General features: G+C 42.7%; 1 protein-coding gene across 1 annotated transcript in view; it reads right to left on the minus strand.

The window, feature by feature from the left end:
* Positions 1-13,786, minus strand: part of aebp1b (AE binding protein 1b) — a 44,850-nt gene that overhangs the window by 9,385 nt on the left and 21,679 nt on the right. Inside the window, exons 5-14 of the mRNA XM_063195332.1 lie at positions 13,067-13,141; positions 11,224-11,274; positions 9,365-9,394; positions 5,896-5,970; positions 3,259-3,368; positions 2,544-2,683; positions 2,268-2,352; positions 1,930-2,074; positions 907-995; positions 483-606 (exon numbers count right to left, since the gene is read on the minus strand). Coding sequence (XP_063051402.1) covers positions 483-606; positions 907-995; positions 1,930-2,074; positions 2,268-2,352; positions 2,544-2,683; positions 3,259-3,368; positions 5,896-5,970; positions 9,365-9,394; positions 11,224-11,274; positions 13,067-13,141 — 924 coding nt within the window. The remainder of the gene's footprint in view (positions 1-482; positions 607-906; positions 996-1,929; positions 2,075-2,267; positions 2,353-2,543; positions 2,684-3,258; positions 3,369-5,895; positions 5,971-9,364; positions 9,395-11,223; positions 11,275-13,066; positions 13,142-13,786) is intronic.

Raw genomic sequence — 13,786 nt, forward strand, 5'->3', positions numbered from 1 at the left:
GTCGCCGATCGCAAATCGTAGAAATCAAACAGTGTTTGATATTTGCGACTGCAAATAGAACGTCGGGCATTGTCTCGGTGGCTGCGAGCAGCGACAAGATTGACAGTTGCGATTCTCTTCTAGTGTGCGGTGCACCCCGACGCCAAGATCGGACACACAATCGCTAGTCGTGTAGTTTGAGCCTGGCTTAAGGTGTCTGACAGGGCGTACAGGGCATACATGGCATCAGTGATCCAGTTCTGTGACCTGAAATTTCGGTCCTTAAATTAAATGGCTTCTTCTTGACGTTTTCGTAGGTCTACAGTAGGCTATGCAAAGCCTTCCATTCTACTCATGCTATTTCTCGAGGTTCAATGGCTTCACACTGTTGAGTGAAATGGGTATTTACACTGACATATAAAGACTGTTTGGCTGTTGATATTGTTTAGTACACTGATAACAATGCCATTGAGTCTCCGAGATAACGTAAGTCTTTTCCCCACCTGCTTCGTGTATGCCAGGGTTGTCAGTGATCTCCATGGCATACAACTCCAGTCCCTTGGAGCTCTTGCCCAGGCTGTAGAACCTGGTGATGTTGGGGCACTCATCAGAGATGGACTTCATCATCTGCAGAAGACACGCAAAGGCATTAATAGTAACTTAAATAATGACACAAATCACACAAAATGTCCTTCATTCAAATTAATTCCATTACATGTTTAATACAAAACGAGCCATCATCATTTCAGAAGAAATCAGTTCAGTCAGTTAGTGGTTTTACATGGACCAGTTCTTATACTGGAAGCGAAACGTGAAAAAACTGCATTTATAAACTTGAGTTTATATTTTTTATATTTATATTTATATTGAGTGGTATATATTTATTTAATCCATGTATTTAGTTTACCAGATGCACTCACAACTCACCTTTTCCATGTCCTGATAGCTGTGGTGGGTGTAGTCAAGGTCGTCTCTGGGTATCACCTCATTCTGGCTCTGGTAGACGCTGATGGGATCTGCACAATGTTGCAATACAAGAACAAACAGCAAACTGAGATTTAGGTCAATCACGAAACAGATCATGTCTTTCTTTCAGAGGAAACTTGAAACAGATAATGTCTTTCTTTCAAAGCAAACTTTCTGTGGTTTCTTTACAGTCAAAAGGTAAGGTAACATGATGGCAATTGGGCTCAACTGCAACTGACCAAATTAAAAGCTGTGATTGGGCTTTCCCCCACCTTTAACCAATGTTAAGGTACATATCAACATTCCAGATCACAAATTTGACCCTACAATCCACTTTGAGTTCGCAGATGTGGACGATTATGCTCACCACAGGGCACCCTGTCCTCTGAAGTCAAGCTCCCCACAAATCAAACAAAATGGCCCACATGGAGGCTACACGCTTTCAGTAAAAGGCAAACACTTTGTTCATTTTGTTGAGGTGTGTTTACATGCATACAACTATAATTGTTTGCAGAAAACAAACAAACAAGCAAGCAAACTACCAGACAGAAGAAGAGTTTTTTTTCAAATTGGCCCCTAGTTCTAAGCTATTTTTTTTTTAAATAGCTTGTATAAATCCTCGTCCTCAACCTCATCTGCAAACAGTCTCAGTAGCTCTGTGACTACTTTACAAAAAATCTCCTTCAGCTAATTCACCTTCTCATATACTTTTTTTTATTGAACTGCCAAATATCCATAACTTAGTAAAGGTCAACCCATGAGTAACAACTGATGCTTTGGAAATATTATCCTTTCATCAAAGTTTTCCCATCCAAAAGAGCACCTCAAACAAATCACTTTTTTTTGAGTACAGGAAGCACTCTGAAAAACCAAATGTTTTGTGAACCCCCCCTTTTTTTCTTTAGTTGGACCCTGAGCCATTAAGTAACATCTGGTTAACCCCTCCCTTGCTGAAAGGTCAAAGGTCATGAAAGGTCATCATGCCTGGCACAGTGCAGCCCAGGAACTCCAGCCTCATGCAGAGGGTTCCGTTCCAGGTCTGAGGCATGACCCGGATGTAGCGTGCCGTGTGCGGCTCCATGAACTGGGACATCACCGGAGTCTGCTTGTCTGAATTGCCGAAGAAGAGCTAAGGAGGCAAAAAAAAACATAAAATATCCTCAAATCAGTATCACAAAACCAATGATTGACATCATAGGTGATGCTTTCTTGATACTCATTAAATCATGAATCTTTGTGGTTTTTTATGTAAAATCATAATTTGTCAAATCAAGTTCTTATTTAAAAACGTCAAATTTGAAACTACAGAGTATTAAACTTACCCATTCAGAGTAGCCGTCATTGAGTATGGTCCACTCACGGCTGTCATTACTGAAGGCTACATAGTAGGAGGTGACAAAGTTGTTCCTGCAGCAAAGTTAAGGACTTAGGCAGTTAAGGACAACAGTATATGAGAACAGCAGTACGTAACAAACATTACCAATTGCAGTTTCATCATGAAAGACAGGATTGTACTAGACTTTTCAATTGTTCTTTCTAGTGAATAGTGAAACAGGTAGGAGGAGATATAAAAGGGAGAACAAAAGAAGTCTACTGACTCGAGGGGGTCGTCTCGGCCCTGGGTGATGATGCCCGTGAACTCGGTCATGGCGCGGGCGTCCAGCTCGATCCAGTGGTTCTTCTCCTCAGGATTGGCACACCAGCCGCCCCCATTCATGTCGTCATCACTGCCCGACGCCTACACAGCAACACAAACGCACCCACAGCACAACGCAAGCACATCCAGCCATTAGCCTCAGGCCAGACAACCAGATATTGGTAGGCAGGATGCTCACATTTGATAATGTGGCAGTCAGTCCACAAATATAGACACTTTATCAGCAATTTATTGACATACTGTACGATTCTCGGCTCATGTCATTATAACAGGACAAGGCATACACGAACAACCCATAGGCAGACTCATCATCAGACCTCAGGTACCCAGTGTTATTCTTTTGTTCTTCTACTTCTACTTCTATGGGTTTTTAGGGCCTGTATTGAGAACAGGAGCGAAAATATAGGAAGAGAATGTAAAATGTCTTTGATAGGACAGTAGATGTTATGGCAGGTTATGTGTGTGTGTGTGTGTGTGTATGCATGTGTGTGTGTGTTTGCGCGTGTGTGCTTTTGCCCCTGTGTGTGGGTGTTGGCGTGCGTGCGTGCGTGCGTGTGTGTGTGTTTGCTTGCGTGTGTGCGTGCATGTGTGTGTGTGTGTGTGTGTGTGTGTGTGTTTGCTTGCGTGTGTGCGTGCATGTGTGTGTGTGTGTTCACCTGCATGTTGAGTCGTGACCTGTGCACTCCGTAGCGATGGCTGGACATGGAGGAGGCCAGCAGCTGGTCTGTGGTGATGCGGTGAGACTCCATACCCAGCGGGGGGCAGACTGACAACACAACACAACACAACACATATACAATAACCCATGGCCATACATCACCAGGGCTGGACTGCTCATCTGGCATGCAGGGCATTTTCCCGGGGGGCCAACAGTCCTTAAGGGCTGCTTCTGTTGTTATTTGTTTGTTTGTTTTTTTTCCTCAGAGACCAGGGGTGCATTCCTGGAAAGCGTAGTTGCTAATCAGTCCCTCCAGTTTTTCGCGATTCAGCGATCGCGTGGATTCATGCAAATTCAATGATATTCCGCATAATTTCACGATGCCACGTAATTCCTGTAAAGCCGCATTTTTCCCGCAAAATTTTCCCCTTTGTCCCCTTCAACATTCAATGTTTATTGATTTATATTTTCGTCAAAAAATAAAAATGTCACTACAATAGGCCTACCACCGGAGACGAAAACCAATAGGAAGCATTTTTGTTAATATGTCACTGAAACATTGAAAAAATAATTGCCTGCTATTTCGCAAGTCGACCCTCATCTCAGCTGCTCCGCGTCTCTCCTCCCCTCCCTCACTATACACGCAGGCGTCGGACACCCGGCCGTGACCCTTTTTTTTTTAACAGAAGTAGCCTACTTTTCAGTGCAATCCTGGCTGGAAAAAGTATTGTTGCCCATTTATCCATGACGAAGAAGTGTATGCAGTGCTGTCGCACAGTAGCAAACATCTTACGTTAGCCTACATTTTTGAGCAACTTCTCCACTCTCCCCTGTCGCTTTCATGAGCATGCTACCCGACGGTCGTTGTCTGATCTTTTTTCAATGTTCGCTATGTTTGTAATTTAAGGGTCTATGTCTATGCGTAGGCACAAGCCTTCTGATAACAATCACTGTATCGCAAAGGATTCGGAAGTGTGGATAGGAAGTGAACGGCCCTTCCACGCTTTCACTGTGTTATTGCAATAAAGTCTTGCGAATCCATGCAACCATGCACACAACCATGTCAACGAGAGCGTGTAGGCTATGCCATCACAACTTTGCATCAAGCAAATAATATGCAACAGCGTGCAATACGAGAGAGAGAGAGAGAGACGCGTCTTCCAACAGGTGACATTGTAACGCTTGCATACAACCTGGCTACTGTACCCCGCAACGCTCTTCATTAGCCTACTGGTAGGCTATACCCACAAGTATTTTTTCATAACGCGCAGTCCCGTTTCCCCAGAAGTCGTTCTAAAATATCGACAGAGATTTATGAGTGTCGCGGCCATGATTTTTTTTACACATTGGACGCACTGGCTTATAAGACGCTCTGGCAGTTTTTGACAATATTTTATTATTGTCAATATTTTATTATTCCATTATATAGGACATGTTTCTGAATCTCTCTCTCTTTTGTCTTAAGCCTGCTTAGACTGATTGTGGTTTTCAGTTACCAAAAAAATCCAGAAAGGGGTGCAAAATCTTTGCAAAAAATGAGAAAATGCAGCCACAAAATCAGACATTTTGACCTCAAAAATCACAAAATCCCAGTGCAAAATCCTGGAGGGACTGGCTAATTATGTTAGCTTCTTTGTTGGTTGCAATGCAACTTCCTATTGGCAACTACCAAAGTTGCTAACTGCTAACAACTACGCTTTCCAGAAATGCACCCCACAGGACTCCGTTTCTCAACAGCAACGCGACAACATTGTCGAGAAATGCACCCGAGCCCTCAATTCAGATGGGGGGCCCATTGGTCTATCTTTAGCATAGAAAGCGGATGTACCGGTACGTAATAATGTTGTAAAGCAGGGGGCTGTGTGAGGTGCTGGTCTAGATGACAAAAATGTCTGGTCTGTTTTTCAATCCCAGTCCAGCCCTGTGCATCACTAATCTTAGCGTGCAGACAATATTATCTCAGCTTATGGACAGCATTATTGTACCAGGACTATGTTGATGTAACATAGCAGTTTGCAGTTACAGGTTGTTTGTACTGTGTGTAGAAAATGTCAGCCAGATTTTACATGAAAGGGGTCAATTTCCAAAATAAACTTTCCTCACTCTGCAAGGGAATACAATTTAGTTTTGTTTTTGAAAACACAGAAATTGTTCAGGAAATTGAGCCTAATTTTGAACCCAGTGGGATTTCCCAATTACTGTGAAATATCAAAATATTCCAGGGCAGACTCCGTAACAGTCCAATATCAAGATTCTGTTGTTCTGGGTGGAAGAGAAAACTATTATGAGAATATATTCTATGATTTAAACGGTTCAAAGTAAAAATCGGATGGATAATTCCAAGTATGTGTTTGATGAAAATACTGAGTGTTCTTCTCTGTTTTTGTTGTTGGACAGTTCCAAACAGCAGGACCAGCTGTCTTAACTGGGACAAAGCTTTGGCAAAATCCCATTCCAAACACATTTTCTTTGATATGTGCACACATGATATTAACTCCACTGAGGGGTGCGAGATAAGATCTTAAACTATTTTTTTGTGCTTGTTGCATGTTTTTGTTTGTTGCAATGTGCTGAAGAGACCATTTGGAGAGGTTGGCCAAATGTTTAGCTAAGGTTGTTTGATGGTTCTACTCACTTTTGGGGTCCTTGTAGACACGTGGCGTCTTCAACCTCCTCTGCCTCTCCTCCTCCAGTTTCTTCTGTCTCTCCTCTGCCAATGAGATGTGTCATTGATTAGACACAGATGCTGTACATGTGCTTTTTTTGCTGTACAGCATAACATATAATAAAGCCTTGATCATCATCTCATCTCTGAAGCAATAGGCATGTTCACGCTTGAAGCGACACCAAAAAGTTATTTTGAACCCAGATTGGAATCCTGCTTCTTCATGTTCTTTTTCATAGTTTTTTCTTCTCTGTTTCCTTGTCTTTTATTTCTTCCTTTTCTCTTTCTTTCTTTCTTTCTTTCTTTCTTTCTTTCTTTCTTTCTTTCTTTCTTTCTTTCTTTATTTCTTTCTTTCTTTCTTTCTTTCTTTCTTTCTTTCAACCCTCAAAATCATGGTAGGGATTCATCCACTTATGAATACCCCCTGGTTTCTGTTGATGCCACTGTCAATGTGTCCCTCTAGGACTGATAATAGACAGTAAATAGTCAATTGAGTTCAGTGATGCTTTATTGGCATGATGAATGAGACATTCACATTGCCAAAGCGATCATACAAAGTATGAGTGACACACAAAGAAAATAATCCTACTAATTAAATGTGCCGACATGGATGTTCACTCCAGCTGACAATAGCTGACAGGTCCCTTCAGTAAATAAACAAAGTTGCTGACTGTAAACATACATATTTTCTACAGAAATCAAGGGGATACAAATGCTCTATCAGGTTGTCTGAGGATTTTATGCCTGCTTTTTTCCTCCTAACTATAGTATCGGTCTGCTGATCGTCAAACAATGATTAACAATCATGATATTATTTCCGGTGAATATTTATGGTATAATAATGTTTTGTGGATAGTGTATTTTGTTTGTGTTATGCTGATTCAATCTGAACCAAAGCCTTTAGGGGGTGTTATGAATGAAAGAATGTGGAACGAAGGCCAAATTAAACAGTGTTTTCTTTTTTTCAAAGAGGGCCCCAAGGATCCTTGAGCTGAAATACCCAGCTCAAATAGCACGCGCCCAGAGCCGGATTAACACACAGTCTAGATATGACTGCAGCCTAGGGGCCCCCACTGCCAAGGGGCACCCAGTTGGCCAAAGGGGGACAAAACCAACATAACTACAGATATGTGACAAGATGTGGTTTTGATAAATTAGTCTGCCATGTCAGGTACAGTTTTAATTCCTATTAATACTCCTCTTGGTTTGGAATAATGAGGCAATCCTGTTGAAAAAAATGTCTTCTGTGGGGGCCTACAGGAACCTGTAGCCTAGGGGCCCAGCGTTTTCTTAATGCGGCCCTGCAAGCGCCTGCCGATGATTGTGCTGAATTTGTGGAATAGAATGACCTAATGTTGATCTGCGTCGAGCAGAACGTGAGACAGACCATGGTCCACTAAATACTCCCAGTGGTGCGTGTAGCCTAGCGCTTAAAAAAAAAAAGCAGGAGGATTTTATCATTGGAGTACACACACTGGGACAATTACCGCCCGGGCACTGGGTGAAGAACAGTGTCTGATAAAAACTGATTTATGACTTATGTTCACAGTTTTGGGTCAAGAGATGTACACTGAGTGCATGCATGCACACAGTCACACACGCACGCACGCGTGCACACACACACAAATACACACACACACACACACACACACACACACACACACACACACACACACACACACACACACACACACACACACACACACACACACACGCAGAGAGAGTGAGTGGTGAGCCAGTGAGTTCAGTAATCCACCGCCCAGGCCAGTGGCTGGACTCCAGATAAATGAGCATTGCATTCCGATCCAGCCCCCTCATGAAAACCCCCCGCTCTCTAACTCCACACTCTTACGCTCTCTTGTTTACCGCTCTCTATCTCTTCTACTGTGGCTTTATGCATGTCCTATACTGGATATCATTTCTTAACAGCATCATTGCTAACCAGTTAGCAACTTAGTAGGTTGCCAATGGGAAATTGCATTGCAACCAAGTAAGTTACCAACTTAGTTAGCAACGGCGCTGTCGAGAAACACACCCCTGATTCTGAATCATTCGAGGTAGGCTAGTTGCTGAGGAACTTTCTAAAGCAAAACAAATAAAAAAGTCTTTGTGGAAAAAGCATTATATTGCTCCTCAAATTCTCCCCAACTTGTGTTCTTTGTTTGCCAGCAGAGAAGCACATCAAAGAAGATTGGTGGTCTCAGATCAAGAACAAACCGTTCTTCATCCGGAAGACCTCATTTACTTTATTTTTGGGCCCAACATGTTGGTCCCATATATATTTATAGTCATTAAGAAGCAGAGAAAAGAGTCTCAGACAGGCGCTTCTGATGGAGCCAATACTGCGACTCAAAGCAGCCATCTGACTCCCATTTGTCCCCTAGGCTTCACATAGCTGGCAGTGAACTCAGTTGAGAGAAGACACACTGACTGGACTATAGGATTGAAAAGAAAAATACAGTTTAACTATCTCTTTTGAAGCTTCTGCTGTCTCATTATACGCTAATTTGTATCGTGGCAAAATATACAGCCTCTGTCTCGCAGATCTAAACAAGCTGCTCTGAACACAAGTGACATTTGCCTTGGTTTCTCTTTGAGGGCCAAAGTGTACTGTAAGATTTTCCTCCCTTCATTAACTCATAATGAATACCTACTATAATCTACTCTACTCTATTCTTCTATTAACCCTTTGAGGAGTACTATCACTTATGCATAGGCCTACATGATTACATTTTTTGGCAAAATGTAAGTTCTAACCATGATGTTACAAGCACTATGTGAGATTTTAACACCAAGTTCTACTATGGGAGCTGTACAATGTTCAATTCAACGTCTAGAAGAACTGTGGAAAAATCCTAAAAGGAGTTGATAAGGGTTGAGCAGTGATTCCTGTGGCTGTTGTGAGTTTTTTTCATTTCATTTCATATCATAGCGAGCAGCAAAAACAAAGGAAATTCAGAACAGTGTATGTAGCCTATTCGGGAGAGGAAGGTGCATGAACATGGATGTTGGACCATATTTCATAAAATGTTAAGGCAATAACAATACTTGAAATTGGTGGTAAAAATATGAATTGTGAAAGGACAGCACAAATTTAAATAATGAACCCTTTAAAATGTTACATACAATACCTTCACATTTGAACCATCAAATGAGCCACTAGAAAGTCTTTGCTGTGGAGTGAGTATTACTGTTAATTCCTTTCTATTATTAACTTGTAAAATGTGAGGGTATAACATTTTTAAAGGTTCTTTATTGTGATTTACTGTAAAGTCCTTTTTATTATAAACTGATGCAGCAACATGGCCAAACAAACCAGCCACCCAGTGGCAAAAACACCTCATAAGGAGAGCAATTTGTTTTGATACACATAGTCTAATCTAAGAGTTGAAATACTGATCAGGCATTTGGAAAGATTGAAAAATATGCTGTGATTTACCTTTCTCCTTCCTCTCTGCCAGTTTCCTGTCTGTAGAAAAGAAAACAAGCACAAGGATAAGCTTTAGAAACAGCATCAACACTTCCAAGATAAGTGTGAGTGTCAACTCCAGCTTAAAAAGAGTATAGCCCTCAGAAGCCAAAAGAAAATCCAGTGAAAAGATTGATGGGTCACTGAATTGTGCACACAACCACTTTTATGGGCCAATATCTTTTTGCAAAAAAAACCCCCCTGTCTGTTATTTTCTTGTGCATAAAATACAATCTTTTCGTTTCCAAAGAGAATGTTCTGAATTGTTTTTTTTTTTTAGATGAAATTCAAATGACTTTCAGAAGACATAAAATACCATTTTCCTCCATGTCTGCATGACGCTGGAACTAGATGCGGACATGCCCAGACCTTTAACTCAGCTTTGCTATACACACTGACAAATTACACTTGCTTCAGGAGACTCAATGCCTGTGCTTGTTTGACGGGCTGGCTAGTTTTACGTCGTATATTGTTTGTACTGTATAGCGTATAGTGTTTTGAATGTTTCCCCCCCTGACAGAATGGTATTTCATGGTCGTCAGACAGATGAATTGAAGACTGGGTTGTATACGAGTTGAGTTTGCTCACACGCATGCAGCCCAGGGCCGGTTCTAAGCTATTTGGTGCCCTAGGCGAGCACCAATCTTTCCTTTTTGTGGAATTTGACATTGACATCTGTAAACAAGGTGTCATACATCTGATAAAGCACAGCTGATCCAGTACCATGTAGTATGTATACACTGAGTGCCCATTAAATGTAAAGTTTAATGCTTTATTTAGCTTAATATTGTAATGCTGTGGGCCTTGGTGCCCCCCCAGGACATTTGGTGCCCTTGGCGACCGCCTAGTCTGCCTATGAATAGTGCCGGCCCTGATGCAGTCAGATCTATGACAGAGGAGTGCAGAGGAGGATTTCAGAAACACAGCTGCACCATTGTACTGTAAGGTTGTGTCATGTCTACTGTGAATGTACTGCAAGGGAGTGAGAGTGAGGAACTTCTCCATAGCGTGCAGCCTGCATGTGGTCACATGATCACTAGCTGGAGGGGCTGGTTGGCCCCTGTGGTGTGAAGGGCCACTGTGCAATTTTCTTTTCATCTCTATTTCCCATCTTTTCTTGTGTTGTCTTTTATTTTCTTCAACTGTTTTCTCTGCTCATCTCTATCTATCTATCTATCTATCTATCTATCTATCTATCTATCTATCTATCTATCTATCTATCTATCTATCTATCTATCTATCTATCTATCTATCTATCTATCTATCTATCTATCTATCTATCTATCTATCTACAGTGTATCTATCTATCTATCTATCTGTCTATCTGTCTGACTGTCTGTATTCTCAATTTTGTCTGTGACGATCTGTGTTCTCAATTTTGTCTTACAATTTTCTCTAACTTTTAACGTATCTTACAGTTTTGGACATTGACTGTTTTTGTGCATCTTTTCGTTTAAAGGAGCTACGTAGGTGGTAATTACTTATGCTTATGTTGTAGTCTACTCCCTAAAAACACAAAAGACATAATGTATAATATACACATAGACTGTGTGTAATGTAGTACTTGTCCCTACTACACCGGTGCTATAAAACCACGCATAATAATTTGAGAGGACGTTTAATGGTATTGGCAAAGGACGTGCGAGATGGGTGCGAGATAAAAAGCGTCAACTTAAGGAAGAAAAATCCAACCACGCACTGATGAAGGCTTGTTAGCCGAAACGCGTTTGCTTTTTGGACATGGTGGTAATATAAATAAATAATGAGACGCAGTTTGTGAGTGCGGATTTTTCTTCCTTAAGGACGTTTAATGGTACAGCAGCACCTACCGTAGTCATAGTCGTACCACTTATTCTCATCGGGTGAAGAGGTTGGCTCCTCTGCCGTGCCGACATAATAAAAAGAGAGCAGACCAAGACAAAGACCAAAGTCAAAACACAGCTGGCACACTTTAAAGAAAAGCTTATACTGTAACACCATAGAGCTCCATCACAGACCCAGACCCAGACCCAGCTGCAACCCTTTAGATCCAGGCCACAAATGGTGAGCAGGGCGACACCCTTCCCCCCTCACCAGGGCTGAGCTGGGGGAGAAATAGGGCCCGGGCACTTTTGGCTTACAGTAAAGGGGCCCCTCATTATTAGCGGCGTAGAACTGAGTCACCGGTGGGCCCCGCACCCTCAGGGGCCAAAACGTATTTATTTTTTTTACATTTCTGAAAATAGGGGGCCCGAGGGTGCAGGGCCCACCGGGAAATGCTCGCTATGCCAGATGGCCAGTCCAGCCCTGTCCCCTCACCTCTAGCATCCTCCCCCCATTTCAAATGAAACCCACTTCGTTAAGGCTGCCGCGACAACACAGGCTGTAATTTAAAGAGATTTGTGCAGACGCGGGGTGTAGAAGGTTTTGTGGAGTTAGACGCTAGCGGTGTTTCATTCTGCATTTACAGTAGCACTCAGGGATAGGGAGGAGTAGGCACGCTGTCTGTGAGCACACTTGGGGGAAAAAGCCACAACTGAGGTTGGCTGTGTGTGTGTGTGTGTATGTGCGTGCGTGCGTGTGTGTGCATGCATGCACGTGTGTGTGCATTTTCCTTGCCCATTTCATGTGTATGTGTGTGTATGTGTGTGTGTGTGTTCGTGTGAGCTTTTTTCCTCGCCTATTCCATCTGTGTGTGTGTGTGTGTGTGTGTGTGTGTGTGTGTGTGTGTGTGTGTGTGTGTGTGTGTGTGTGTGTGTGTGTGTGTGTGTGTGTGTGTGTGTGTGTGTGTGTGTGTGTGTGTGTGTGTGCGCATGTGTGTGTGTGTATGTGTGTGTGTGCGCATGTGTGTGTGTGTGTGTGTGTGTGTGCCCACGTGTGTGTGCGGGCGCACACGCGTTTGTGTTTGTGTTTAGGTGGGTACAAGAGTCCTGCAGGCCAACTCCACCAGCTCTTTTATTTTATTTGCTTACTCAAGTCTTAAATGAACATTTACAAGCGCTTCGGCTCCTGCACTGATGACATTTTGTTGCAGGCGCTCAAAACAAGCGTCTGAGAAATCTGTCATAATGTTGACAGAGCGTGTGTGTGTGTGTGTGTGTGTGTGTGTGTGTGTGTGTGTGTGTGTGTGTGTGTGTGTGTGTGTGTGTGTGTGTGTGTGTGTGTGTGTGTGTGTGTGTGTGTGTGTGTGTGTGTAGCCTGCTATGTGTGTACTATGTGTGTGTGAGTGCACACACATAAGTCTTCATGCTCGTGTGCATATTGTTGTTGTATACAGTTGGCCTACTGTATGTGTGTTCCGCCTATCAGTCTCTGTCTGTTTGTGACGATCTTTACACAACTGCCATAAACTCCTGTAAAGAGTCCATTAGTCGCTCTACTCCAGTGGTCCCAACCTTTTTTGAACAAACGCCCCCTAGACCTCATGATAAGCCTCAAAACGCCCCCTTGACCTCATCGTAAGCCCGACAGTGCCCCCCTTAGTATTAAAAAATGGAGGGGCAGGGGAAGGGCCAGTGAAGTTAAAGTCCACATGCCTCTGTGAATAGATGTGATTTCAGGTGCTTCTTGAACGTAGCCAGTGTGGGGGCCTGGCGTATGTTGGGAGGTAGACTGTTCCAGAGCGTGGGGGCAGCAACACAAAAAGCTCTGTCACCAACAGTACGGAGTATATAACGGCACATTGTCACCTACCTATATTGTAGTTCCAGTCCGCTGTGGGGCTCACCTCCTTGCCATCTGGAAACGGTAAGTTCTCAGGAACCTCGACTGTTGGAATGCATTGTAATAAGAGGGGGGGTGTTAGGGAGGCAAAGCAAAGGATTAAAACGAGAGAGAGGAAAGTAAAGGCTCGAGACCTAGCGATAAGTGACACGGGAGCTATGTACATACTTAGAAACAGATGGGACAACTCAAAGACAGTGGCCAAAAACGAGACGTGGGAAAGTACTGTCAAACTCTGTGGTGTGATTTACTGTACATGACATTACATTTCTGATATTCTCATGGTTGTAAAGCATCTGCCCAAATGCAATGCAATGTAATGTAATGTAGTACTGTGGAACTGTGTGGTGTGATTTGTGCACTGCCAATGATAATATAGTGCGTATGTCTATGTGCAATGCACACACAACACACAACTTGACTTGACTATTGCCCCCAAAGGCAAATTGCGTGACAAATTTACACAGTGTCATAAAAGCTAGGAATGAGGATGTCTACCAACACGTCTATCAACTCCACTCAACACAACAGTTGAATTTTTCAATATTGTATCTGGTCACAATTCTGCAATTTTTAACTTTCGGCCAATGAGGGGTTGCCTGGTTACCACCGGACCTAATCACAAGTGAGATTAGATCAGAGATTCAGATCGGAACAATTGTGTAGAACTAAAGGCAGTATGGGAGTTCC

The sequence above is a fragment of the Engraulis encrasicolus genome, chromosome 3 (assembly GCF_034702125.1).
Source record: "Engraulis encrasicolus isolate BLACKSEA-1 chromosome 3, IST_EnEncr_1.0, whole genome shotgun sequence".
Lineage (NCBI taxonomy): Eukaryota > Metazoa > Chordata > Actinopteri > Clupeiformes > Engraulidae > Engraulis > Engraulis encrasicolus.